We start from the raw sequence: 24498 nt of genomic DNA on the forward strand, positions 1-24498 counted from the left end.
GACAAAAGCCTTTCCTCGCTGCGCAGGGAGTCCAGTAAGCATGGACTGTGACGCCTTCTCATCTGTGAACGTCATTGAAAAGACACCACCTTCTGAACACAAACGAAGTGTTTAAGGACGGAAGTGTTAACATGCACATCTGAACGGACATTTTCCAGAGATATATTTCCTGAGCAAAGCATCCTGAAGGTTCCCAAAGGCGGATGGCGATGAGTGTTTTGGAGCAGATGGGTGTGAGCAGTGAACCCGAGGACTCCAGCGTGACCCAGGGCGTCCGCGGGCTGGGATGAAGGCCCGGGAGGGTTATGAACTGTGTGTGCCCTCCTCCTCCTCCACTCGCCAACAACCTGCGACCCGCTGGGCTCCGAGGACGTTCTGCGCACCAGACGCTGCCTCCTGGAAGAGGCCACCAGCCAGCCCAGAGCACGGACAGCGACCTCAGAACGCCCTCAGCAGGAAGAGGCCACCAGCCAGCCCAGAGCACGGACAGCGGACTCAGAACGCCCTCAGCAGGAAGGGGCCACCAGCCAGCCCAGAGCACGGACAGCGGACTCAGAACGCCCTCAGCAGGAAGAGGCCACCAGCCAGCCCAGAGCACGGACAGCGACCTCAGAACCTCAGCAGAAGAGGCCACCAGCCAGCCCAGAGCACGGACAGCGGACTCAGAACGCCCTCAGCAGAGTAAGGAGGGCAGATGAGAGCCACAGGCAGGGCGGAAGCAGGACCCACGGGGTACTGCAGGATGGGGTCGTCCGTGAGCACCAAGGGGTCAGTGGAGAAGAGTCACCCTAGACAAGGGCCGGGGAGGAGGCGGGGATGGGAAGAAGCCTGTCCTGGGCCAGGCGTGAAAGGGGAGCGCAGACGCCAGCTGGGAGCCCCGAAGAGCGAGGGAAGCCCCTGCTGGCAAGAGGGGCTGAGGACAAGCTGTAATGCGGGGTGCAGACGGTGCGTGTGTACAACGCGGGGTGCAGACAGTGCGTGTGCGCGTACAACACGGGGTGCAGACAGTGTGTGTGCGTGTACAACGCGGGGTGCAGTGCGCGTGCATGTGCAATGCGGGGTGCAGACAGTGAGTATGCGTGTGCAATGCGGGGTGCAGATGGTGCGTGCGTATGTGCAATGTGGGGTGCAGACAGTGCGTGTGTGTGTGCAATGCGGGGTGCAGTGTGTGCGCGTGTGCAATGCAGGGTGCAGACAGTGCGTGCACGTGTGCAATGCAGGGTGCAGACAGTGTGTGTGCGTGTGCAATGCAGGGTGCAGACTGCGTGCACGTGTGCAATGCAGGGTGCAGACTGTGTGCGCGTGTGCAATGCGGGTTGCAAACAGTGCATGCACATGTGCAATGCGGGGTGTAGACAGTGCGTGTGCGTGTGCAATGCGGGGTGCAGACGGTGTATGCGAGTGCAATGTGGGGTGCAGACAGTGCGTGCATGTGTGCAATGCGGGGTCTAGACAGTGCGTTAGCGTGTGCAATGCAGGGTGCAGAGTGTGTGTGCGTGTGCGTGTGCAATGCAGGGTGCAGATGGTGCATGCGCATGGGCAATGCGGGGTATACAGTGCGTGCACATGTGCAATGCGGGGTATAGACAGTGCGTGTGCAATGTGGGTTGCAGATGATGCGTGCGCGCGTGCAATGCGGGGTGTAGACGGTGTTTGCACGTGTGCAATGCGGGGTGTAGACAGTGCGTGTGTGTTTAATGTGGGGTGCAAACAGTGCATGTGCGTGTGTAATGCAAAGTGCAGACAGTGCGTGCACGTGTGCAATGTGGGGTGTAGACAGTGCGTGCAATGCAGGATGCAGCAGTGTGTGCACGTGTGCAATGTGGGGTGCAGACAGTGTGTGCGTGTTTAATGCGGTGTGCAGACAGTGCATGTGCGTGTGCAATGCAGGGTGCAGACAGTGCGTGTGCGTGTGCAATGCGGGGTGCAGGCAGTGTGTGTGCGTGTGCAATGCGGGGTGCAGGCAGTGCGTGTGTGTTTGTAATGTGTGGTGCAGGCAGTGTGCGCGTGTGCAATGTGGGGTACAGATAGTGCGTGTGCAATGTGGGGTGCAGGCAGTGTGTGCGCGTGTGCAATGTGGGGTGCAGGCAGTGCGTGTGCGTGTGCAATGCGGGGTGCAGGCAGTGCGTGCTCCTGCGCACCGCAGGGCGTATTCTGAGCGTTCGTGGAGGTTCCAGGAGGAGGGCTGCTTTGATTTGATTTGGTGTGCAGGGAAGTTGCGTGGACAGGAAGGTTATTAAAGACAAGTCAAGAGAAGCGAGAGGGAAGCCAAGGAAGGGGAGAGAAGGCAAACGCTCTCAGTGAGGGAGGGTGAAGAGCACCTTTAAGGATGACGTGAAGAAGCCAGGAGAAGGCAAGAGTTCACAGATAAGGCAAAGGGTGGGGGGGTGGGGAGTTGCTACAGCGAGGATCTTAAGATGCCGGAAGTTAAGATGGCTTTAAATAAAAGATAATGGAACTAGGTGTACTGAGGGAATGGTGGCTTAAGGAGAGATGGGGGAAACCGATTAAATGGTCACCGGTTAGGATTGATTGTACTCACAAACTGATCATGTTAAACTGGACATCTTAAGGATAATAATAAGAGGATCATGGGTTGAAGCCAGCCCAGGCAGAGTCCATGGGACTCTTATCTCCAACGAAACACCAAAAGGCTGGAGGTGGAGCTATGGCTCAAGTGCTAGAGAGCCAGCCTGAGTAAAAACGTTCAGGGATGGGCTGGGATATGGCCTAGTGGCAAGAGTGCTCGCCTCGCATACATGAAGCCCTGGGTTCAATTCCTCAGCATCACATATATACGAAACAGTCAGAAGTGGCGCTGTGGCTCAAGTGGCAGAGTGCTAGCCTTGAGCAAAAAAGAAGCCAGGGACAGTGCTCAGGCCCCGAGTCCAAGGCCCAGGACTGGCAAAAAGGAAAAAAACAAAAACATCGAGGGTCAACACTTAGGCCCTGAATTTAAGCCCTAGGACCAGCACAAAAAATAGAAGATAAAATAAGAAATGTGAAGTCAAGAACACTTTTTGCAACCAAGCCAAGAACACTTTGCATTTCCTCATGTCACAAAAAGAATAGAAAATAAACCCCACACTTTTAGATCATCCTCTGTTTCTGGATCTCTCTTTTAATTTAGGCAAGACGCTGGCACACTGTGAACCACGGATGAAATCCAGTATCACACCTGAAATCCAGACCATTTTTGTAAGGTCCATAGGTAAGAAGAATTTTTACAGAGAAGCAGTCGGTGTGACAACAGGGAGCACTAGCTCTGGGGAATTGAATTCAACGTGATATCTGTGCCCCTCCCCAGCGATCTCATTGTTCTCACCGGAAGACTTGGAATACAGAAAAATTATACACAAAATTATCATTATGTTTTATAATTCCTGAATTTAAAGGCTGGAAATTTGTTTTCACTACTGTTGTATATGTATGCTTAAAACAGCCTAATGTGACTAACGGTGACCTTTTGGCTCATCAAGTCTGAAGGACTTACTCCTTGCTCCCTTTTGCCATGCGGAGGAGAAGAACTAAAGTAGTCAGTCTACTCAGACAGAGCCACGAGGAGAATCGAAACAGCATGGAGAGAGGAACAGAGGAGAAAGGGGCCCGTGGCCCCAGCCTGAGACCAGGACAGGGCTGTGTCCGCCAATGCCCCTCAAAGCAATCCACCACCGAGAACACAGTACAAGTCCCCCAGGGACTGCTGTTAAATATACCCAGGAAAAACACCAGACGTCCACATTCCTCTACGTGAACAGTCACAACTGGATAGGTAACAAGTATTCCCTAATATAATACACTTATTGATACTGACATTGTGATACACTTAGATCTATGAAACTGATGAAAGATAAAAGCTTTCTATGATCAATAAATTCACCCACACCCTATCAGCTATCTCCCACGTCCAGCACATCATATCATTTGCCCACTGTTTCAACATTATGAAAAAATGCACACGGAATAACTATCTCAACTATGAACATACCCATAAAGCCATTTTGTCAGCCAAATATGAAGTGTTCCCTCATACATTAATAAATAAATACCTTAACCTCCCGAAGGTTCATGCACTCTTCCCAGGAATAAAACTTTCTCTTCATTCTAGAAGAGGAGAAAGAAAGAATCAGCATGCATACTCCCAGTATCAGGCTAAACTTTATCCCTCGGGCTTCACCTGAGAGAATTTTCTGGATTGGTAGACACAATTCTGTATTCACAGTGGCCTAGCAGGACTGTCTGTGTCGGTGCAAATCTTCTGCTCTGTCCAGTACTGTGGACACTAGGCTACGGGCTCCTGACATGTAGCTTTGGATGTGGCTGGGAGTTAACTGCAACTCAATGCCACCTGTGATCTCGCTACTCGCTGGGTGGCACAGTCTGCTCCAGAGTCAACAAAGCACCGCCTGGTACCAAGAGCACCTGCGATCTGATTCACGGCTAAGGTGGTGCCTTTGCTTTTAAATAACTGGGGCACTGGCAGATGACCCCTGTCCGATGATCTGTGAATGCTCTCGGTCTGCACAGATGAAGAAGACTCGGACTCTCACTGCTGGTCCCGAGCGCACCTTAACCTCTGCCTCCTCGGTCCACCCTGACTCGTATTCCTGGTGGAGAGTTCAGTTCCTGCGGTCATGCTCCACATATTGCTCCGCCCTCCTGTGTGGTGGGCACGCAGGACACCAAGTCAAGAAGATGAGAAAAACGTCCCTCGTGCAGTGGACCTTACGGCAGGAAGGTCGACACCTCTGTACCAAGTGCCACGCAGGAAAGGCGCCAGGGTGACAGGAGGAGGAACCGCATCTGGTCCACGCGTGGGGAAAAGGGGGATACGCTCGCGACAGCGTTTCAACCTAGATGGGAGCCAGGCGGAAGGCCGAGGTGAAGGGGAGCGAGCATCCCGGGAAGGATCTGGGCAGAAGGCGTCTTGAGGCTCAGAAGTTCAAGGCCAGAGAAGGAAGCACACAGGCAAGGTGGCGGTGACGCCAAACGAGGCCGAAGGAGGCAGGCCGAGGTCAAGGGACAGCAAGGTGGAGGTCACAGCTCCAAGGTGGGCCTCGGCCCTAAAATTCACAGCTCTTAAAATAAACCAGCAGGCTGAGCTCGGGGCCAGATGGTAGAAAGCTCTCCTAGCAAGCCCCAGTGTTTGTTAGCAAACTTTAGTACCAACAGAACACGCAAACACACGAGTGAGTGAATGAATGAATGAATGAATGGGTGAGTGAGTGAGCAGTCGCTGGCTTCAAGCCACTGAAAGCTATCTTAGCTATCTTCGCCTCCTAAGCCGAGGCGAGGACTCGGGGCGGGGGGCCCCTCGGGGAAGCGGTTCTGGAAAGCCAGGGCAAAGAGGAGAGAAACTGCCGAGAGACGAGGGAAACTCAATCGACAGTACAGGGCTGCCAGGCCCTGGTGGCCACGGCCAAAGTCCTGGCTACTCAGGAGGCTGAGAGCTGAGGACCACGGTTTCAAGCCAGCCAGAGCAGACAGATCTTCCAGATTCTCATCTCCAGTTAACCAGCAGCAAAAAGCCGGAGCGGATCAAGTGGATCAAGTGGATCAAGCTTTAGTTGAAAGCAAAAACAATCTAAGTGAGAGCTTGAGGTCTTGAGTTCAAGGACCATTCTGTGCACGCGCACACACACGCACACACACGCACGCGCACGCACACGCTCACGCGCACACACACACTGGCCTTTCTAGAATGCAATGAAGAGGAACGATTGGAAGGCCGGGGCTCCGCCTGCAGAGGAGCTGGTGGCCAGCGGTAAGCAGCCCGGGTGGAAGGGAGAAGCAGAGGCAACGGGGCTCAGTGCCGAGGGTGAGTCGTTGGGGGCAGGGGGCCGGAGGAGCCTCAGGTTTTGAGGACAAACGACAGCACTGTCACTCATCAAGACCAGGAGTAGTGAAGGAGAACAGAATTTGGGGAACAGTGAAGAGCATGTGAAGTATGAGGGGAACTTGGGGTGTGATGAAGGTCAGATGCAGCAGGAGATGGGGGACAGGAGCCCCTCCCCTGGTCACCAGGTAGCCCCGCCCCTCCTGGCCAGGATGTCATTCCTGCGATGGGTTCATCAAAGCCAGAGGCATGACTTCCATTTCAGAGTTCTGGGTGCGGGGAGGGGCCCTCTGGAGGGGCCCCGTGGTAAGGGGGCGCAGCGCCCGCAGCCAGAGGGGAGCGAGGCCTTCAGTCCCTCCGTGCATTAGCAATGAACTGGGGACTGGGAGGGTTGAGCTGGGGCAGCCCCTCCCCAGTCCAGCCACCGGGGAGCCCCGGCACCGGCCTCGACGGTGACCACGTTAGAGGCGCCCGAGAGCCCCCTCAGCTACGCTGTGCCGAGCCGCAGACTCGAGAGGAACGAGCGAGCGGCCCGGGCGGGAGAGGCCATCGCGACCCGGCGGCCCGGGCGGGAGAGGCCATCGCGACCCGGCGGCCCGGGCGGGAGAGGCCATCGCGACCCGGCGGCCCGGGCGGGAGAGGCCATGGCGACCCGGCGGCCCGGGCGGGGGATCCCGGCCATCACGACCGAGGTGGCAGGACGCCCGAGTGCGCAGGGGCAAACGTACTTCTTAATGGCGATCAGCTCCCCGGACTCCACGCTTCTTCCCAGCAGGACGGAGCCGTAGGTGCCGTCCCCGAGCTGCTTGAGGACTGTGTATCTGTTCATGGCCACGGGCCGCTCATCTCAGGCCCGCGGTCCCGGCCCGCAGCCCTAGCAGGCCTCCCCCGAATGCAACCAGATTTTCCGGTGGCAGCGCCAGCGCGAGGTGTTCGACAGCAGGCGACTGGCTCCCAGAGACATCTTCCGAAGGCAGTCTCCTGCCTGCAGAGGAGAAGGGCGGGAAGGTCAGGGCACGTGCTGGCAACGCACATTTTGACTTTCTGTATTTGTATATCCAAATCACAGCTCGGTGACGAATGACCAACTTCCCGCGCTGGCGCTGTTTGTATAAATGAAGTTTTACTGGGACCCAGCAAACTCACGCCCCTGGAGGATATCTGTAACTACAGTAGCAAAGTTGAGCGTCTGTGATACTGTAGGACATGAAAGTCTAAAATATTGACACGCTGGCTTTTTACAAAAACAAGTTTGTCAATCTCAGGTCTAAATAACGCTCTTTTCGGGTTCAAATATGTATCTTCATGAAGTTAGAGACACCGTGTTTGCAAAGTAATGAAATGAACTAGCTCTCTTTCAATGTTTTCTGCTGATTGGCCAGTCTAGGGAAATCTATGTGATAACTAGAGTTGGTAAAAATAGGAAGCTGGGCTAAATACACTGGGTTCTGTACAGGAAGGCCTAGTTAATAGCATAAACGCACAAAAGCCACAAAACACTACAAGTAACTTCTCCAGAAAGAGGCCGAGGTGTACTCCATGAAGTCTTCATGGCTCAGTGCTAACAGCGTGAGTGCTACCGCTAGACAGGCAAAAGCTGAACAAGCAAACAAAAAGAATAACTCAAGGCCTAGGTATAGAGCACGAGTTCAAACCCTGGCACTGACAAAAAGTGAATGGGGTATATTTAACCAAAACAGCCTGGCTCACCCGAAAGTGAGCAAAACACTTACAGTAGCCTACAGCTAGGCAAAATCATCTAACACAAGTCAGTTTTATAGTAAAATATTTGAGTGTTTTATGTGCACACACAATGATCATTTTGTGGAAACAAGGGAGGGAGGGAGGGAAGGAAAGAACGCTCAGTCACTAGAGCTTTAATTTGTTAAAACTGTTCTAACTAATACATTGCATCCTCTATTTTGAAAGAAAAAAGTCTGCTTTGCTCTAAGGATAATGGCACTCAATTAAGGTGTTCTTTTTTTAACCTAGAGAACATGATCTGACTTTACTTTTGCAATTCAGTTATTAAAATAGTCTAGAATATTTTTTCACGTCCAACCCCAAACTGTATATTCTAGCTTCAACGAATTCCTTCATATTCAGTCTCCTGTGGTTCCTTTGTGGGAACTATGTCATGAAAAGTGTGTGCACACATGGAATGGTTTGTCACGAGTGGGTCCCTGCCTTAACTGCCCCCACTGCCCCCCACAGCGCCTGTTGCCCAGCTCTTTGATCGTCTCCACCTCCTTGATGAACTGTGATGAGTGAAACGCACAATAATCTACGTTGCAGTGGCATATAGGCCTCGCTGCTTTTTTTTTATTGAGATGGCGTTATATTGCTGATTCAGATCTAGCAATTATTATTAGTAGATGCCTTTCTTTGATAGCTAATGCCCGACTATTTCCTCACCCAATTAAATTATATCATTGGAGCAATGCTGACCTAGATCATTATTGAGAAAACTACTTGGGAAAGAATGAAGAGCTACTGAAATTGAGATGGACTGGGTCATTTGGAACATTACTATGCTAACAATTCCTCCTTGTTACACTTCATCATATTACCAGGCAGTGAATTCGATTCTGGTCATGCTATCACGGTCGTTACTTCCTGACATACTGTTAGTTTAGGCAATTACCTAACAGCTGCATGGGAGATGAGACTAGGTCTCCGCATGCATCGACGTCAGGTGGTGGTGGAGGTCACTGCACAGGTTTTCAGGATTCCCTAGGCTTGGGCACGGCAAGCCACCTGCTCCAGCCCCACTGTGTGCAGGAGTCACGATCAACCGAAGCCAAGCCAAGAACCTGCACTTCCAACCACAACTTAGAGGGGGTTATGGCCCCAGTGAGGGACACCAGATGGGAGGGAGGCACAGAGGGCAGGGAAAGGCCACGAGGGGGAAGTCTGCTCTGATGGACAGCGACCGAGGCGCAGAGCCGGGTGAAGGTAGGATGTCGGGGGTCAGGAAAGCGCCCAGCAGCTCTGGGCCACGAGATCCGAGGATGAGAATCCATCTGCCCAGGAGGCTGGAGCAGGAAGAAAGGGGCTTGGTCGCCTGCGTGGGGCTGCTGCACCCCCTGGAAGGTGTGTGCTGTGATACCCGCCCGCCCCGCCGCCACCCCCCCACCCCGTGACCTAACGGAAGGCCTCAAAGGTGTATGCTGTGATCCGCCCCCCGCCCCCCCCCCCGTGACCTAACGGAAGGCCTTCACGGCTGGAGGCACCGTGAGTCTCCCATGAACAGCTACACACATCCGCATACAGGGACCCCAGGAAATGCCGTCCACAGCCCTTACTGATGGATGGATGGGTGGATGCACCCCACGAATCTAGTCTTCCTGGGTTAGTTTCCCACCACCGTGACCAGCTACCCGACATGCGGGACGGTGGGATCAGGCCCTTCCCCGTGGTGAGCCACCCCCCGCCAGGCCCTCCGACTGAGAGGACACACACCCCTCCTCCTCAGCTTCCGGGCCTCCCTGCGCACCGCTTCTAACCCACTGCGGCTCTTCAAATGCTGTCTGAATGACCCAAATGGGAAGTTTGGTCTTTGTCATTTATGTTCGCTCCTCTTTGGGAAAGAGCTAGCAAGCCCTCTCGCTGATGCTATTTCTTCGCCTTCAAAGTCCAGTCAGGAAATGCTTTGAGCTGACCAGAAACGTCTTGATGTTCTGACACGGAAAGATAGCAAATGCCACGGAACAGCCAGGGCGGGCAGCCCGGCCTCAGGCACAGAAACGCCCCGCCAGGCAAGGCCGGGCCTTTGAACACCCTGTGCCCAACCCACACCCAGGCAGCGTGGTCTCCCTTTTGTGCAAAGACTTCTAGCAGATCTCAGAAAGAAACATTATGGTTTTCCTGGCTTGGTGACCTTGGGGGGGACCTTGCGGGGCCGAGCCCCAGCTCCCGCCCTGGCCTATCTTCTGTGGGGGGAGAGCCCGTCTGCTCAGGACCCGCAGTTTGCACCGGCACCCTGCTCTTCACAGCCTGGGAGCCGGCCCGGGCGGGGCCTCCTGTGGTCCATTCTTTCCTAAAGCCCATATTGGTTGTACAAGGAGGGTTTCGTGATGACATTTACCCACCTAACCAAAGCATCCCTATTGCCCCTCACCCTTCCCCCACCTTCTTCCTCCTTCTTCAAAGTTTCAGAGTTCTATTGTTAGGTGGGTTCAGGGGCACGTGTGCACAAGTGTGCAGTACTGGGGCTTGAACTCGGGGTCTGGGCACGGTCCCTTCACTCTCTCAATCAAGGCTGATACTCTACCACTTGAGCCACAGCTCTACTTGTGACTTTGTGGTGGTTAATTAGAGATAAAGAGCCTCACAGACTTTCCTGCCAGGGCTGGCTTCAAACCACAGTCCTCGGGTCCCAGCTTCCTGAGTGGCTATGATCACAGGCGTGAGCCACCCAGCGCTCGCTCTGTAGCTCACTCTTCATCTTGAAACCCGTGGAGTAAATGCCACCGTTATGGACGTCTTGGAAAACGGGAGGCACGCATTATGTGTGGCTTAGACCCATCTGCCCCACTCAGACCTCAGGGAGAGCGAGCACATCGCCCCTCGCCTGCCCGCCTCATGCACACAAGTCTCACCTGTTCCCACAGGAAATGTGGACTACGAGCACGCCACTCAGCGATCCTCACAGGGCTTCTGAATTTCATTAGACCTTTACAGGCTTATAATTATTCTTTGCATTCTAGATTTGAATGTGTCATAACTTGACAAGAATAAGTCAATATTGCTCATCCCTTTTAAAAGTGTACTAAAAATAGTGAATGGAGCTGCTGTGTTTCTCTCTGGGGCGCAGTTCCTCTGTCCAGATACATTTTTAGCAAACAAATCTTTTACGCATTTTGCCTCAGGGAAAAATCTGCCTCTTTTACTGCAAGGGAGAGAACAGCTACAAAGCCGAAAGAAGCTTTTTCTCCCTAACCCCCCCCCCCCCAACAGTGGAACTTGCTGCATCTTTAGGTTGAAGGAAGACTCCACTGAAGATGTGTTTAGCACTGAGTGCTGGTGGCTCCCACCTGCAGTCCTAACTACTCAGGAGCCTGAGACCTGAGGAGCATGGCTCAAAGCCAGCCTGAGCAGAAAAGCCCAACGGACTCTTAACTTCAATTAACCACTCACAAAACTGAAGTGGAGCTGTGGCTCAAGTGGTAGAGTGCCAGCCTTGAGCAGAAGAGCTCAGGGGCAGTGCTCAGGGCCCGAGTTCAAGCCTCACATTCGACAAAAAGAAAGAAAAGAAAAAAGATGTGTTTAGCTCCCACAGAGGACAACTGGCTAGCGGGCCTTCTCTCAAGTCCAGACACTGGTTCAGGCCTCTGGCTCTTAGGCACGACCTTGTGAGAAAAGGACTCCAGAGTGGAGTGCTCACACCAACACATTCGGGGAAACTCTTCAATCACTTGCTCGAGGTTTTTTTTAGGCTTTTATAGGCCAGGAAGAATTGAAGGGAGAGCAAAATGTTTAAGAACTAGAAAAAAAAAATCAGCTCCCCCCGTGTGAGTGTGGGGCGAGGCTTCCGACTCAGCCCGGCTCCACCGTGACCCCAGCTACTCCCAGCTACTCGGGAGGCTGCGGCCTGACCATCACAGTTCAAAGCCAGCCCAGAGAGCACAGTCCACCAGACCCACATCTCCAACTAACCGCGAAAACCTGGACGCGGAGATGTGACTCACGTGGTAGAGCAGCCTTGAACATAAAAGCTCAGAGACAGTGCTCAGGTCCTCAATTCAAACCCCAGTACTGGCATGGAAAGAAGAGAGAAGGGGAGAGCTGGGGAGGGGAGGGGAGGGGCCGCACCGCACCGTTGGACCCGGCAGTCAGTGGTCCTGCCGCAGCCTCCCGCCTGCCCTCCTGCCCCTTAGGATGGACAGGTAGGGCGGGGCAGGGATGGGGACAGTGAGCACATCACCTCTCCCAGCTCTGACAACTCTCACTGCGCATTTAACTAAAGAGTGTTAGATGATAACCAACTGTGTGTCACACACAAACCAATAGAACCTATGAAGGAAGCAATGGTCACTTCCATTTAACTAAAGAGTGTTAGATGATAACCAACTGTGTGTCACACACAAACCAATAGAACCTATGAAGGAAGCAATGGTCACTTCCATTTAACTAAAGAGTGTTAGATGATAAACAACTGTGTGTCACACACAAACCAATAGAACCTATGAAGGAAGCAATGGTCACTTCCATTTAACTAAAGAGTGTTAGATGATAAACAACTGTGTGTCACACACAAACCAATAGAACCTATGAAGGAAGCAGTGGTGACTTCCTATAAACACAAAATAGAGCCAAGGTCAGCAACACTCTCCATTGAGGGGCCAGTAAACCCCGCAGGCTTTGAGGGGCACCCAACCCCACGTTCCCTCCCCAAGCCTGCCCTTGGGGGATGGAACACTTCAACAAAAGGCCAGGTTCCAAGAAAACGTCACTCACAAAAGCAAGCAGAGGACAGTGTGTGACCGGCCAATCCTAGTTTGCTAGTCCCGGACACAGAAGAACCCCACAGGTAGGCAAAAACATTGTCTTACATTTTATCATTCTCCATAAAAGCTTCACTTGTTCTTAGGTCTGTAGCGTCACACGCAGGCAAGTGTGTTCATGTCTGGACTCTTTCTCTGTTGGGGCAACAGGTACCTGTGTGTGCAGTTACATTCCACGTAGCTAGGAAGAGCGTCTGGAGTGGTGGCACATGTGGTTCTCATAATAACGAAACGCTGACTGAATAGATGAGTGACTTATAGAACTGCCTAATTCTGATTTTAGGTGACTTTCCTGTACCATCAGGTCCGTCCCATCTCCTCTTGTACCCACCTTCTTCGCAAAATTCAACATCTTTATTAGGATTAAGGCACAGAACACGAGTCCTTCCAAGAGCTCTACACCAACTGAGAGAAACGTTCGACAGCCACACTAACAGGAAAGCACGTAGGTCATGTTTTCTTCTTGTTCTACTTTGCTCTTATTCTCTACAAAATCCATCTCAAGGTTCTGACCTGCTTCTTACCCAGCGCAGACCACAGGCAAATACAAATCTACCTCTAAAACCAACCCCGTCCACCTGAGCTGTCCAGGAGCTTACATGCAGGTACAATTCGAGTGGTAGGGCAACCGGAAGGCACCAGGTGACAAAGAAAGTCATCTCCGACATTTCCTCCTGGCAAAATTCTTTTGCTTCAAAAAAACAATGCAGTTGGTCCTAGAAAATGGCCGGCTTCTCTACCTTTTCACAAAGTAATTTTCTCTATGAGGTATATTTCCATATGGAAGTCAAAGGCGAGCACAACCAGAAACTTGGACAGGTTCCACTACGGCCTCCAAGCCCCGTGCCAGTCACCAGCACGCACCTGTTGGAGCATTCTCTCCCTCTGCCACATCAGCCTTCAGCACCAAGGTCCAAAGAGCAACGTCTCCTTCTCTAGCCATAAACCCTCCTCAGAAGCCAAGGCCCAAGCACGCCCTTGGGAGCACTGCAGCTCAGTGAGATACGACACACAGGCTGACTACCGCAAGGTGCGAGACCCAAGCCAACCCCCACCCAGAAACCACGAGGCAAACAGGGCTGCCAAAGCACACACGCACGCGCAAGCTCCACGCCCAGAGACAGGCGTTTTATGAGGGCAGACACTGGCGTTGAGATCCTACAACACGGAATGGAAGAGCTTGCTGCAGGAGCAGCAGTGAAAAAAGAAAACAAAATCTATTTTTCTCTTTCTAAGGCAAAAGTGTTGCTGGCAACGATCAAATGGAAAAACGGCAACAGATCCCAGACACAGAGCGGTGGCCGGGAATAGCTTGAGCTCAGGCCGCTTCGGAGGGGTGGCCGCCTGGGGCCCGGGCCCTCTGGGCTGCGTGCGAGTTAGCCAGGCGCACCCTGCCCCACGCACGTTGGGGCTGTGCGGGTCCCTGTCAGGGCTGGGCAGACGGCTGGCAGCCTGTGGCAGCGACGGAGCAGGCGCAGGGACCTGATCTGCACCCCGCTGGAGGAAGCGTCTCCCCGTCCCCCAGGCGGGAAGGGTACTTACTGCCGGGGCTCCCAGGGCACCGAGCCCAGCCCTGCCAGGCCCAGGGGCCCACAGCACACCAGCGAGCATCGAACGTGGCCCCGGCCCCACAGAGGCTCAAAAATAGCCTACCGATTAGAGATCAGTGCAGGAAACAGGAGGCTAACAAGCATCTCCCGGCTTCAGAGATAGCAGGGACATGTTATGGAAGGAAGACTTAGAAGGTGGAGGATGGAGAGTTCTAGAGAGAACAGTGTGCGCAATGACGCTTGGGGGGGGGGAACAGCGTGGACCCTCAGCAGGACAGCGAGAAACCCAAACCTCACCAGGGCACAGGGGTACACAGGAAGTGGGGGGCTCTATATGGAAAGCTCTAAGAAGTCCACCACTGCGAGACCCCAAAACAGTGGGAGCCAGAGGCTGCAAGGCCTAGAGATGGGCTGAGGTGACACTTCCACAGATTAGCCGGGATGCGCCAGGGGCGCACACCTGTAATCCTAGCTACTCAGGACGCTGAGACCTGAAGATTATGGGTGGGAGCTAGCCAGTCCAAGCTCACACCCAGTTAGCCAGCAGAAAGTCGGAAGTGGAGGAGTGACTCAGGTGGAAGAGCACCCGTCTTGAGTGAAAAAAGCTAAGCAAGAGCGTGAGCCCTGAGTTCAAGGCCCAGAACCCACATTGAAAATAAACAAACAAATATAAGGACGAGGTATAATGATTTGGGGCCAGATCCACTGCAGAACTAATCCCTGCGACTCCACAGGTCAAGGCTGAGGATCTGGGTCTAAGGACTTTGGGGCAAAAAATGTGAGATCTACCCAAAAAGAGTGAGGGCGCGGCTCAAGAATAGGGCCCCCGCCTCTCAAGCACAAGGCCCTGAGTTCAAAGGCCTCTAGTAAGTAAGGGTTGGGAGATGGACAATCACAGAAAGCTGAAAAGACCAGAAGGAAGCTTCTCCTCCATTCATTCATCCATTCATTCGCTCTCTGTGCAAACATCGCACACGCGCGTCCTCCCTGAGTGGCAGACGTGGGAGGGCTTGCGGGGTGCTGCGGGCCAGGCTGGGCAGAACAAGGGAAAGGCTCATGGAGAACACAATGCAAAGGTCTGCATGACTCATGGTATGAAGGGCAAAGGAAAAGATGGCTGGAGATAATTCCAAAGTTCCAAGGTTGACAGACCTTGCACCTTTACTAGGAACCCCCAAAACCAACCAAACAAAAACAGGTGAGGTATGAAAAATGGGCTTTTTTGAGGGTGAATAGTCAAAAAAATAAATAAAACTCTAAATGTCCTGCCATTGTCCTGGTGGCTTATTTACATAGTCCGTAGGGACCAAATTTGAGGGAGGGGGGACTTTTTTGTGATTTCTATAAATTATAAGTTTGTGGTTTTCTTTGCAAAGTTGGCAGGAGTCTGACCTATGCCGGCTGGCCACACACACACACACACACACACACACACACACACACACACACACACCATGTGAACTTAGACTGGTCTCAGCTAGGAAAACAGCTGCCCACTCCCACCCAGCTACAGGTCTGCCTTGGAAGGAAGAGACAAGACAGTGGGGGAGGGAAGAAGGGAAGGAAGGCTGCAGGCTTTCAAGGTTGGTCCTTGGGGTGGGGTATGGTACAAGATGTCATTTTAAATTAAAAATAAAATACAATCCCAGCCCTCTTTCTACACCCACTTCCTGGAGTCTCACAATCCCCGGCTCTAAGAAGGCTTTAAGGACTGTTTGCCAAATTGTAGGGCTTTGTTCCGAAACTATTTCAAATGTGCATATGTGTGCATAATATTAACTCCTTCGCTGGCGAAGTTGGGACGTCAATTCTTAATAGCTCGAGTGTTAGCTACACACAGCCCAAGCTCACTCACATCGCACATCCAGCAATGGGACCGTCTATTATTGGGATACGCCCCCCCCAACACCCCTCACTCCCATGCGTGAGAAATGAGAACTGTAACGATCAAACTTCTCCTCCTGCGAAGTGTGCCCGGCCAAACCCCGCAGGGGCAGGGGGAAAGGGCGGAGAGGAAATCCGGGTCCCGGCCACGCTTCGGGGCGGCTTCCCGGCGCTCCGCTTCACACTCGCGGCCTCGCCACCCGGGCAGCGCCGTCCACGCCCGGGGCACCGACGCGGACCCCCGCGCCCCGGGGCGGCCTCGGGCCCCCGGCACCCCCCTCCCCGCGGGCTGGGGCGCGGACACCCGCCCGCCACGCCGCGGAGCCTCCCCCGCGCCCCGACGACCCCGGCGATCGCGGGACGGCGCCCGCGCCCCAGCCCGGCCCCGCGCGGCGGGCGCCTCCCCCCCCCCGCCGCGCCCCGGCTCCCTCCCCCCCGAACCCCACTCACGGGCGCGGGGCGCGGGCTGCGGGGACCCCCGGCTGCCGCCCCGGCCGCGCGGTGCTCGGCGGAGCTGCGGGATCCGGCGGCTCGCGGCCTCGGGCCGGAACACAAACAAAAGGCAGGGTGGCTTCCAGGGGGGCCGGGCCGGCCGCGCTCCCCGGGAAAAGTTGCCCTGCAGCTCCCCTCGCTGGCCCCGCGCGTCCCTGCACCGCGCGCGCCCGCGCCGCGAGCTCCGAGCGGGACCCGGGGACCCGGGGGGCGGCGGTCCCGCCGGCGGGGAGCCGGGGCCGGCCTCGCGCTTCCCGGTGCAGGCGCGGGCGCGGGCGGCGCGCCGTGGGCCGGCCATGGCTCGCGCCCGTCGTCACCCACGCCCCTCGGGAAGCCGACCCCGAGCAGCGCGGGTCTCAGCCAGCCCGGGCAGGCGAGCCCGGCCCCGCGAGGGCCCCCCCCCCCGACGTGGCCCGGGGCAGCCTGCAGTTCTGGGGTTCCAGGAGCAGGCGGGGCTGGACGTCCACCCCCCGCGAGCGTGCATCTCGCCGGCACTTGGGGAAACTCCGGAGCGCTCCGCGCAGGGACCCGCGGCTCTCACGGAACACCCCACCGCACGCTCGCCACTGAGAAACACCGAAGTACCGTGCGGCCAGGAACCGAGGGGGACCCGCCGTCGGGCGGGGAGCGGTGGTTCGCGGGGCTCAGGGCGTTCCGGCGCCTCCGGGCGCGCCGAACTACAAGTCCCAGGGTGCCTTGCGGGCGCCGCCCCGGCAGGACCCGGACTGCGGGCCTCGGAGCCGCCCGTCCTCCCCCGTGGCACTCTGGGACTTGTAGTCAGACGTGTCTCGCGAGGGCTGTCTTCTCACACTCCCCCCCCGCTGCGCACGTGATCTCATCCTGCTCCCCCGCCCGCCCCCCGCCACCCGATCCTAACTCCGGTGATTCCCACGTTTGTAGTTAGCGTGTGGCTCGACCCCACGTCGCGACAGTCCTAGCGTGCATCTAGCTGAATCCTCGCAGCGGGGTCGCTGTCGAGCGGACGCCCGTTGACGTCGGCCACGGGACAGGACGCGCGAGTCGGGTCCGAGGCCCGTCTCGCCTCGCACCGCGGATGCACACAGTAGGTCCGCGCCCGCCGGGCCGCTCGGGGACCCACGCCGGTGGCCGGCGAAGCCACGCCTCCGGCCGCCGCGGCCCGCGCGGCCCTCCGCGCAGGCCCGGCTCGCCGCGAGGCTCCGCCGCGGCCGCCCTGCGCATGCGCGGCGCGGCGCTCCGGGCCGCCGCGGCCGCCCCGCGCCTGCGCAGCGCGTCGCCGGTCTCCGCAGCGGCGTCGCGGGTCTCCGGCAGGCCGGCGCTCCAGCTCCCCTCAGCCCCGGCCCGCGCCCCCCGCGCCCCGTCCCGGCCGCCGCTCCCGCGCGCCCGGACCCGACCCCCACCCCGCGAAGATGGCTGCCGTACGCCGGGCCCGCAGTTACTGCCGCTGCCTGGTCCGCTTCTCCGACCGAGAACTCTGCTAAGCCCGCTGCGGTAGACAGGCAGGAGTAGACACCGGACACGGCCCCTCCGCGGGCGGCGCCGGAGCCGGCCCCGGGCCGCGGCGAGCCCGGGCAGCATGGTAACCGGCGGGGCCGGGACACGGGGGAGGGGGGATCACCGGGGGGCGGCGGGGTCACGGGGGGGCGGGGTCACCGGGGGCGGCGGGGTCACGGGGGGGCGGGGCCACCGGGGGGCGGCGGGGTCACCGGGGAGGGGATGGCGGGGTCACGGGGGGGGCGGCGGGGTCACCGGGGAGGGGATGGCGGGGTCACCGGGGGGCGGGGTCACCAGAGAGGGTCTGGCAGGGTCACCGGGAGGGGGCCGGGGTCACTGGGGAGGGACCGGGGTCATGGGGGGGCTGGCGGGGTCACCGGGGGCGGCGGAGTCACGGTGGGGGGCCGGGGTCACGGGGGGGGGCCGGGGTCACCGAGGAGGGGCTGCCGGGGTCACGGGGGGGGGGGGCGGCGGGGTCACCAGGGGAATAGCTGGAGGGGTCACCCGGGAGAGGGGGCCGGGGTCACCGGGGAGGGACTGGCGGGGTCACCGAGGCGGGGGCCACTCCGCTGGTCCCCAGGTCCCCATGCCCAATGCAGAGCGTGTCTCCGGGACACTTGTTGACTGCCCCGGGAGGGAGGCCGAGCCGCCTCCCGGAGCTCCCAGGCACCTGGGCGCGGGCGCCCCGTGGACGGCAGCCGGGCCTGGGCCCTGGCCCGCCTCCTGGCCCGCGGCGGCCCCAGGGCCTTCGTGGCCTTGAGCCACCATTTCTCTGCCGTCCAGATGGAAAGACGGAGCCAAGCCCAGAGCGCACCCACAGCGCCAGGCCCCGGACGTTTTTAAGATTTCTGTCCGCATATTCAGTTCTGCCAGGTAGAGAGGTTCCCTCCATCATCACGAACACCTCGCTCCCTCATACTCCTGTTATAGGGTGTCGACAACGGCCCTGGGGCTTCGATTTTTCACTCAAGGCCGCCTCCTCTTGGCCCCTGTTGGTGGTGAATTGGAGATAGTCTCCGAGTGTCCTGTCCCAGCTGGCTTTGAATGCAGCCCTCAGGTCTCAGCCTCCAGAGTCCCTAGGATCGCTGGCATGGGCCGGTGCCCCGACTCTCTTTTTTTTTCTTTTTTTAACATCCTGCCGTGGCAGGATGGTTTTATTTCATGTAGCTAATCTGGAGGATAGAAAAGGCACTGTTGGACTCTTGTAGGCTTTCTGGAGTCGTTTTCTGGTGAGGATTAAGTGCTTAACCTTTCCGGAAACAGAAGTGACAGGAGGAAGGCAGCTGCCGAGGGAAAGGTGATACTCAGGTCAGGCTCGGTCCTGAACATGGAAAACCTTTGGGTGCAGGTGGCACTGAAGCTGGCTGCATGCAGCCAAACCCCAGGTCTTGTTTTCATGTCGAAATCAAGGTAATAATGGACTAGAACACTAGCTCAGGAAAGGAGAGAGGCGTCTTGTTACAGATTGATCTTGGGGTCTGTAGTATATTCTGTTTACTCAGCCACACTTTGAGCACCCGGCCTGGCCTGGCATAGTTAGACTCTGGTCTGATACTACATCTTCAGTCTAACCAAACGCATAGGGTCGTTTGTGATTTTTAAAAAAATGTTATGTCCGATGAAAAGATGCTTTAGAAATCCCTGTCTTTATACAGCTGTCTCGCTAAAGAGGGGAGAGCCAAGGCCTTTCCTGAGAATCCAGTGTTTTGACCTTAAGGTTGCAAAGGCGATCAAGGTGTGTTCACTGTCTTTAGTGGAGGAAACAGAAATGATCTCAGCACAGAGTTAGGGGGCACAGAGGACAAGAGTGGGGGCTGCTGCTCCCTCAGCGAGCCCAGAGGTGGAGGGTGAAGGTTGAGGACGGGTAGCTAAAGTAAGGAGGAAGTTTCCAGGTGGAGAGAGCAGGCTCCAGGGGGGAAACACCTCAGAGGAAGTTAGTTCCTTCTGAGGAGTCAGGAGGCTGGATTACTCTAGGAAAACCCTACCGAACTAGTCCCCTCCCATCAGCTGTGCTTGCAGTTTACAGTTAGAAGTCAGACTTGGAAGACAGAGGGACCTCCATGGAGAGGCCTGTGTGTCAGGTGCCGCCCCTGCGCTCCTACCAGGAAACACCTACCAGAAGGGGCATATTCCTGCTCAGGGTCCTGGGAGAGGAAGTGACCCCAGCGCGCTAGGCCTGTGGCAAAGCGTCACGTGCTAGTCGGAGTATGTGCCAGAACGGGCTGCTCACCCCAGAGCCAGGGGGCAGAGAACGAGGGTGCCGAGCCCCCCCCCCCAGGGTTCCCCCAGCTCCCGCCTCCCAGAGCTCCACCCCTCCCAGGAGTGCCAGCCTGGGGCCCATCCATTAGCATGTGGGAAAAGCTCCAATCTTCAAGCAGCTGCTGCTTTCTTAATTTCCTCCCCATCCACCCTTTCTCCTGTGCCAAACATGACGGCGTGCCGTAACGGGTGGAGCATTGCAGGCGCCCTCCTGCAGCCTGGCTGCCGGAGATAAGGCCGGCGGCCTTACGCGGGAATGACGTGTAAGAAGGCTGGCTAATCTGTTTTACCTGTGGTCCTAGAAGCGTTTCCACCCCCTGGTATTAGGATATAGCTAAAAATTGCAGTTATGAAACTTAGTGCCTTTGGAACCGGGTACAGTTGGTTTTATTGTTATCACTAGCTGAGCATCGAGGTCATTTCCCCGATTGCCCCATTTTTGTATAGATCTCACCACACCGAGAGCTGAGCAAGCTCTGTTTCCTAATCTTGTATTAGCTAACAGAGGAACTGAGGCAAACTTCCATCTCTGCTAAGAGGCGGGAGTCGTGGAAGGATAAATAGATTCAGACTTCAAACCTTCAGTAAGCCCAAGGTCGTGTGCAGTAATTCCAGGCCAGCTTTATTCCACTCCAAGCACGCCAGTCTGTCAAGAGGGGATTTATAAAACAGATTACACAGATATCTCTTCATAAAAAGCACTCCCAGCTATAATTCTTTGAGTTCCTTAGTACCTTTAAAATATTAAAAAACCAGAAGTTGTTCTAATCGATCATGTTCACTAATGTGTTGGGAGGAGGGCCATCTTTCTCTCTCTAATCTTTTATATGTTCCACAATACAAACATTGCTGAGCTCTGTACCACTCAGATTATTTCCTCCAGCAGAGTGGTGGGGAAGCATTCTAAACAATTAACCACAGGAAAACCAGAAGTGGTGCTGTGGCTCAGAGTGGTAGAGCCTTGAGCAGAGAAAGCTTAGGGACAATGCATATCAATTTTGTCTGACAGGTGTCACTGAACTTCCCTTTGAAGAAGGTATCTATAGAGAAGCAACTTTGTATTTCATTGGCATCACACACTATTAGTCCGCTTTAGGAGTTTGCTCAAGTTTGTAGATAGTGAATGTTGGTGTTCTCTTTTCCTTAGCTAGACTGAGCTGGTTGTGATCCGTAGTACAGTAGGACTTGGCCACCTGCATTTCAGGCACTTCATTTCATAGAAAACACATTGCCCACAAGGCAGTCTTGGGAAAGAGAAACCTCTTACCAGAATCTAAACAAGCCCGCCAGATCCAGCCACAATTTACAGGAACTAGCAGGATAAAGGCGCATGCTTAGTAATACCTAAGCAGCATCTCAACCCTACAGAGGAGTCACACATGTTCATCAGATGCTGCGAGAAAAAGGGGGGGGGGGGCAGGAGAAGATGAGACCAGAATTGAGAAATTCCAACCAGTGCAATAGTGGGCCTTCTTTACACCTTGATCTCACAAACTAAAATATGTACACTTTACATTTTCAGAAATATGAAAACTGAAAATTCATATTTGGTTTTGTTTTTTTTCCAGTCCTGGGGCTTGGACTCAGGGCCTGAGCACTGTCCCTAGCTTCTTTTTGCTCAAGGCTAGCACTCTGCCACTTGAGCCACAGCGCCACTTCTGGCCATTTTCTGTATATGTGGTGCTGGGGAATCGAACCCAGGGCTTCATGTATAGGAGGTGAACACTTTACCAGTAGGCCATATTCCCAGCCCCTCATATTTGGTTTTAAGGCGTTAGTTGCTACATTGGTAATTACTGAAAGTGGGCCATGGTTACTTGAGGATTAATTACTCCTGTCTTTACTGTTGAATACCTTTTGGATAAATTTTCTGATAAAAAGTTAAAATGCATTTGGTTTTGCCAAGCATGATGGCTCATGCCTATATAATCCTAGCTATTTAGGAGGTGGAGATCTGAGGATTGTGGTTCAAAGCCAGCCCAGGTAGGAAAGCCAGTGACACTCTTATCTCCAATTAACCACTAAAAGACTGGAAGTGGAGCTGTGGCTCAAGTGGTAGAGCACCAGCCTTGAGTGGAAGAGCTCAGGGACAGCACCCAGGCCCTGAGTTGAAGCCTCAGAATCAGAAAAAAAAAAAAAACAACAACAACAGAAAACCCCCCACTTGGTTTTGTAGAAGTAAGAAGGAAAACCAACACGCTCTACGTTGTTTGATTTTTTTCTAAGAAGAAGAAACGAAAGCCGTTTTCTATGGGTTGTCAGTAGAGCCAGCATCGTTCACCATGACACCCTTCACACCCGACCACTCGGGAAAGAAAGGCTTGCCTCGTCTCACCGAGGCCGAGCGTGCTTTGGGGCTGGGTGGGAGTTTTGTTAAGTTTGGGGGGAACAAGATGTGACAGTCCGAGGTGACGTCACTCTGCTTTTCCTTTGGAGCGAGTCGGGCCTCGCTCTTGCCCCCTGCGGGGCCTGGCAGTTTGGTGGCGTCCAGGAGCCGGACTGGACGTTGGAGATGGAGGAGCGAGGACAGATGAGGGAGGCTGATGTTGCTTTGGCTTTCCCTCAGGCAGAAGCCGAGGAGGATTGTCACTCTGATGCTGTCAGAGCCGGGGACGATGAAGACGAGAGTCCTGCGGGATCAGACCTGCAGGCATGTACTGGGGATGCGCGAGTCCTCCACGGGTCCTGGCCGTGCCCAGACCTAGGCCGGACGCCAGGGCGGGACCGGGCAAGGCGGAGGGGGTCCACAGGCTCTTGTTTGTATTGAATGTAACAGGATTTTCAGTGATGATAATTTACACACATTATTGGAAGCTCCTGAGTTCAGTCCCTAAGTCATTTTCAATTCTAATTAAAATGTGATTTGCCTACATTGTGAAGCTATTATTGTGTACAGTATTAAAGTTTGAAGTAGGTCTTTAATTTTTTTCACAGTCCTGAGTTCAACTCAAGGCCCTGCCCTTGCTCGGCTGGCATTGTGCCAGCTGGGCCATTCGCCAGCCCTGCTTATCCCTGGTTAGTTTTGAGGATTTGGGTGCCTGCACAGACATGTGCCTGAGATCATGTGCCCTCGGCTTCCCGTTGTTGGGATTCATAGCACTGGTGCTGCACCCCGCTGCGGCTTAGACATCTCAAACTTTTTTGCCCACACTGGCCCGTAACCGTAATCCTTCTGACCTCAGCCTCCCCAAGTAACGAGGGTCACCGCTGTACACTGGTGCTTGGCTTTGAAAATCACTGGGAAGCATCATGTTTAGTGGGTATTTGTTGTTTGGTCTCAGAATAGAGAAGTAGATACTGGGCGTGTTAGCAGGTGTTTCCTGGGCTGGTTATCTTCCTGACAAGTCCTGAAATGCTGTTCTCCTCTTAGACACAGCTGCAGATGTTCCGGGCTCAGTGGATGTTTGAGCTTGCCCCGGGCGTGGGGGCCAGCAGCTTGGAGACCCAGCCTTGCAGAGCGGCAAGAGGCGCCCCACTGAAAGCAGTGGCAGATACCAAAGGGAAACAAGAACTGGCAAAGGAGGAGAAGGTACATATCCAAGAGGTTCTAACAGGTTACCCATTTTAACCATGGGAATGTTCACTGATGCAGCAAAGTAGCCATTCGTCGTGCCTAAACACATCACATGTAAAATAAAAGAACGTTTCCTCAGCCAGGAGGGGGGGGTATGCCTGTAACCCCAGCACTCAGGAGGCTGAGGCAGGAGGACTGGAAATTCCAGGATAAATAGGGAGCCTGTCTGAAAACGCCTAAAAGAAAAAGAACCTTACCACTTTTTCACTCAAGGCTATAGCTTCACGCCAGCTTTTTGATACTTAATCGGAGATGAGAGTCTCATGAGGCCTTTTCCTGCCCAGGCTGGCTTTGAACCACGATCCACAGATCTCAGCCCAGCAGCTGCACACTTTTTATGCATGCTAGCACAGTGCTTTGTGGACTGTGACCTGTGGATGTTTTCTCCAGTCGGTGGCCCATGTTTGACAGAGCAGTCTCTGAGGTCCAGCTCGCGTCTCTGTCTCCTAGGGATCCTTGTAGTCCTAGGTCTCCAAGGTCTTCCTGAACATTCTCAGGCTTTACATCTTCCCTTGGGCGCTTTCGACGCACATCCACCCTGTTCATTTTCAGGTAGAGGATGAGGCTGAGGTTTAGGCCAGAGTGCCTTGTTCTGTCTCTGGATATTCAGCTGCCCAAATGCCAGGTGTGTTAAAGGCTCTGCTCTTGGCACTCATGGCTAGCACCGATTTCCAAACAGTGTGTTTTGTTCTCGTCCTTTCACAGGCGCGAGAACTCTTCTTGAAGGCAGTAGAGGAGGAGCAAAATGGAGCCCTCTATGAAGGTACGCCTCCTCTTGTGGACGCAGGCCATCCGCCCGCCCTGAGGGCGCCCACGCCTTCTCCTGCCGAGGACTTCCCCAGTGGGGCTTCATTCTCCGTGTTCTGAAGTCAGCTCCTCAGCAAAAACAAAACTTTGTCCATGGCCTGTCTTCAAAAGAGATGG

The 24498-nt window shown here is 55.0% G+C and overlaps 2 protein-coding genes across 2 annotated transcripts in view; one reads left to right on the forward strand and one right to left on the reverse strand.

Moving 5' to 3' along the window:
* Positions 1 to 18301, reverse strand: part of LOC125345226 (serine/threonine-protein kinase ICK-like) — a 30595-nt gene extending 12294 nt beyond the window's left edge. Inside the window, 4 exon segments of the mRNA XM_048337442.1 lie at positions 4050 to 4104; positions 6565 to 6821; positions 16227 to 16242; positions 18292 to 18301. Coding sequence (XP_048193399.1) covers positions 4050 to 4104; positions 6565 to 6665 — 156 coding nt within the window. The 5' untranslated portion in view covers positions 6666 to 6821; positions 16227 to 16242; positions 18292 to 18301.
* LOC125345225 (F-box only protein 9-like) lies at positions 17536 to 24492 on the forward strand. The gene is made up of 4 exons (XM_048337441.1): positions 17536 to 17826; positions 22567 to 22650; positions 23371 to 23529; positions 24280 to 24492. Exons 1-4 carry the CDS (start codon positions 17824 to 17826, stop codon positions 24439 to 24441), a joined length of 408 nt encoding a protein of 135 aa, XP_048193398.1. The 5' UTR covers positions 17536 to 17823; the 3' UTR covers positions 24442 to 24492.
* Positions 24493 to 24498: the final 6 nt, after the last annotated feature.

This window comes from Perognathus longimembris, unplaced genomic scaffold (assembly GCF_023159225.1).
Source record: "Perognathus longimembris pacificus isolate PPM17 unplaced genomic scaffold, ASM2315922v1 HiC_scaffold_5408, whole genome shotgun sequence".
Lineage (NCBI taxonomy): Eukaryota > Metazoa > Chordata > Mammalia > Rodentia > Heteromyidae > Perognathus > Perognathus longimembris.

Excerpts from the sequence above, each read along its gene's own strand:
- LOC125345225 (XM_048337441.1), top strand. Across the intron at positions 22,651-23,370 it reads CTGCGGGATCAGACCTGCAG|ACACAGCTGCAGATGTTCCG; the intron begins GCATGTACTGGG and ends TTCTCCTCTTAG. Across the intron at positions 23,530-24,279 it reads AACTGGCAAAGGAGGAGAAG|GCGCGAGAACTCTTCTTGAA; the intron begins GTACATATCCAA and ends GTCCTTTCACAG.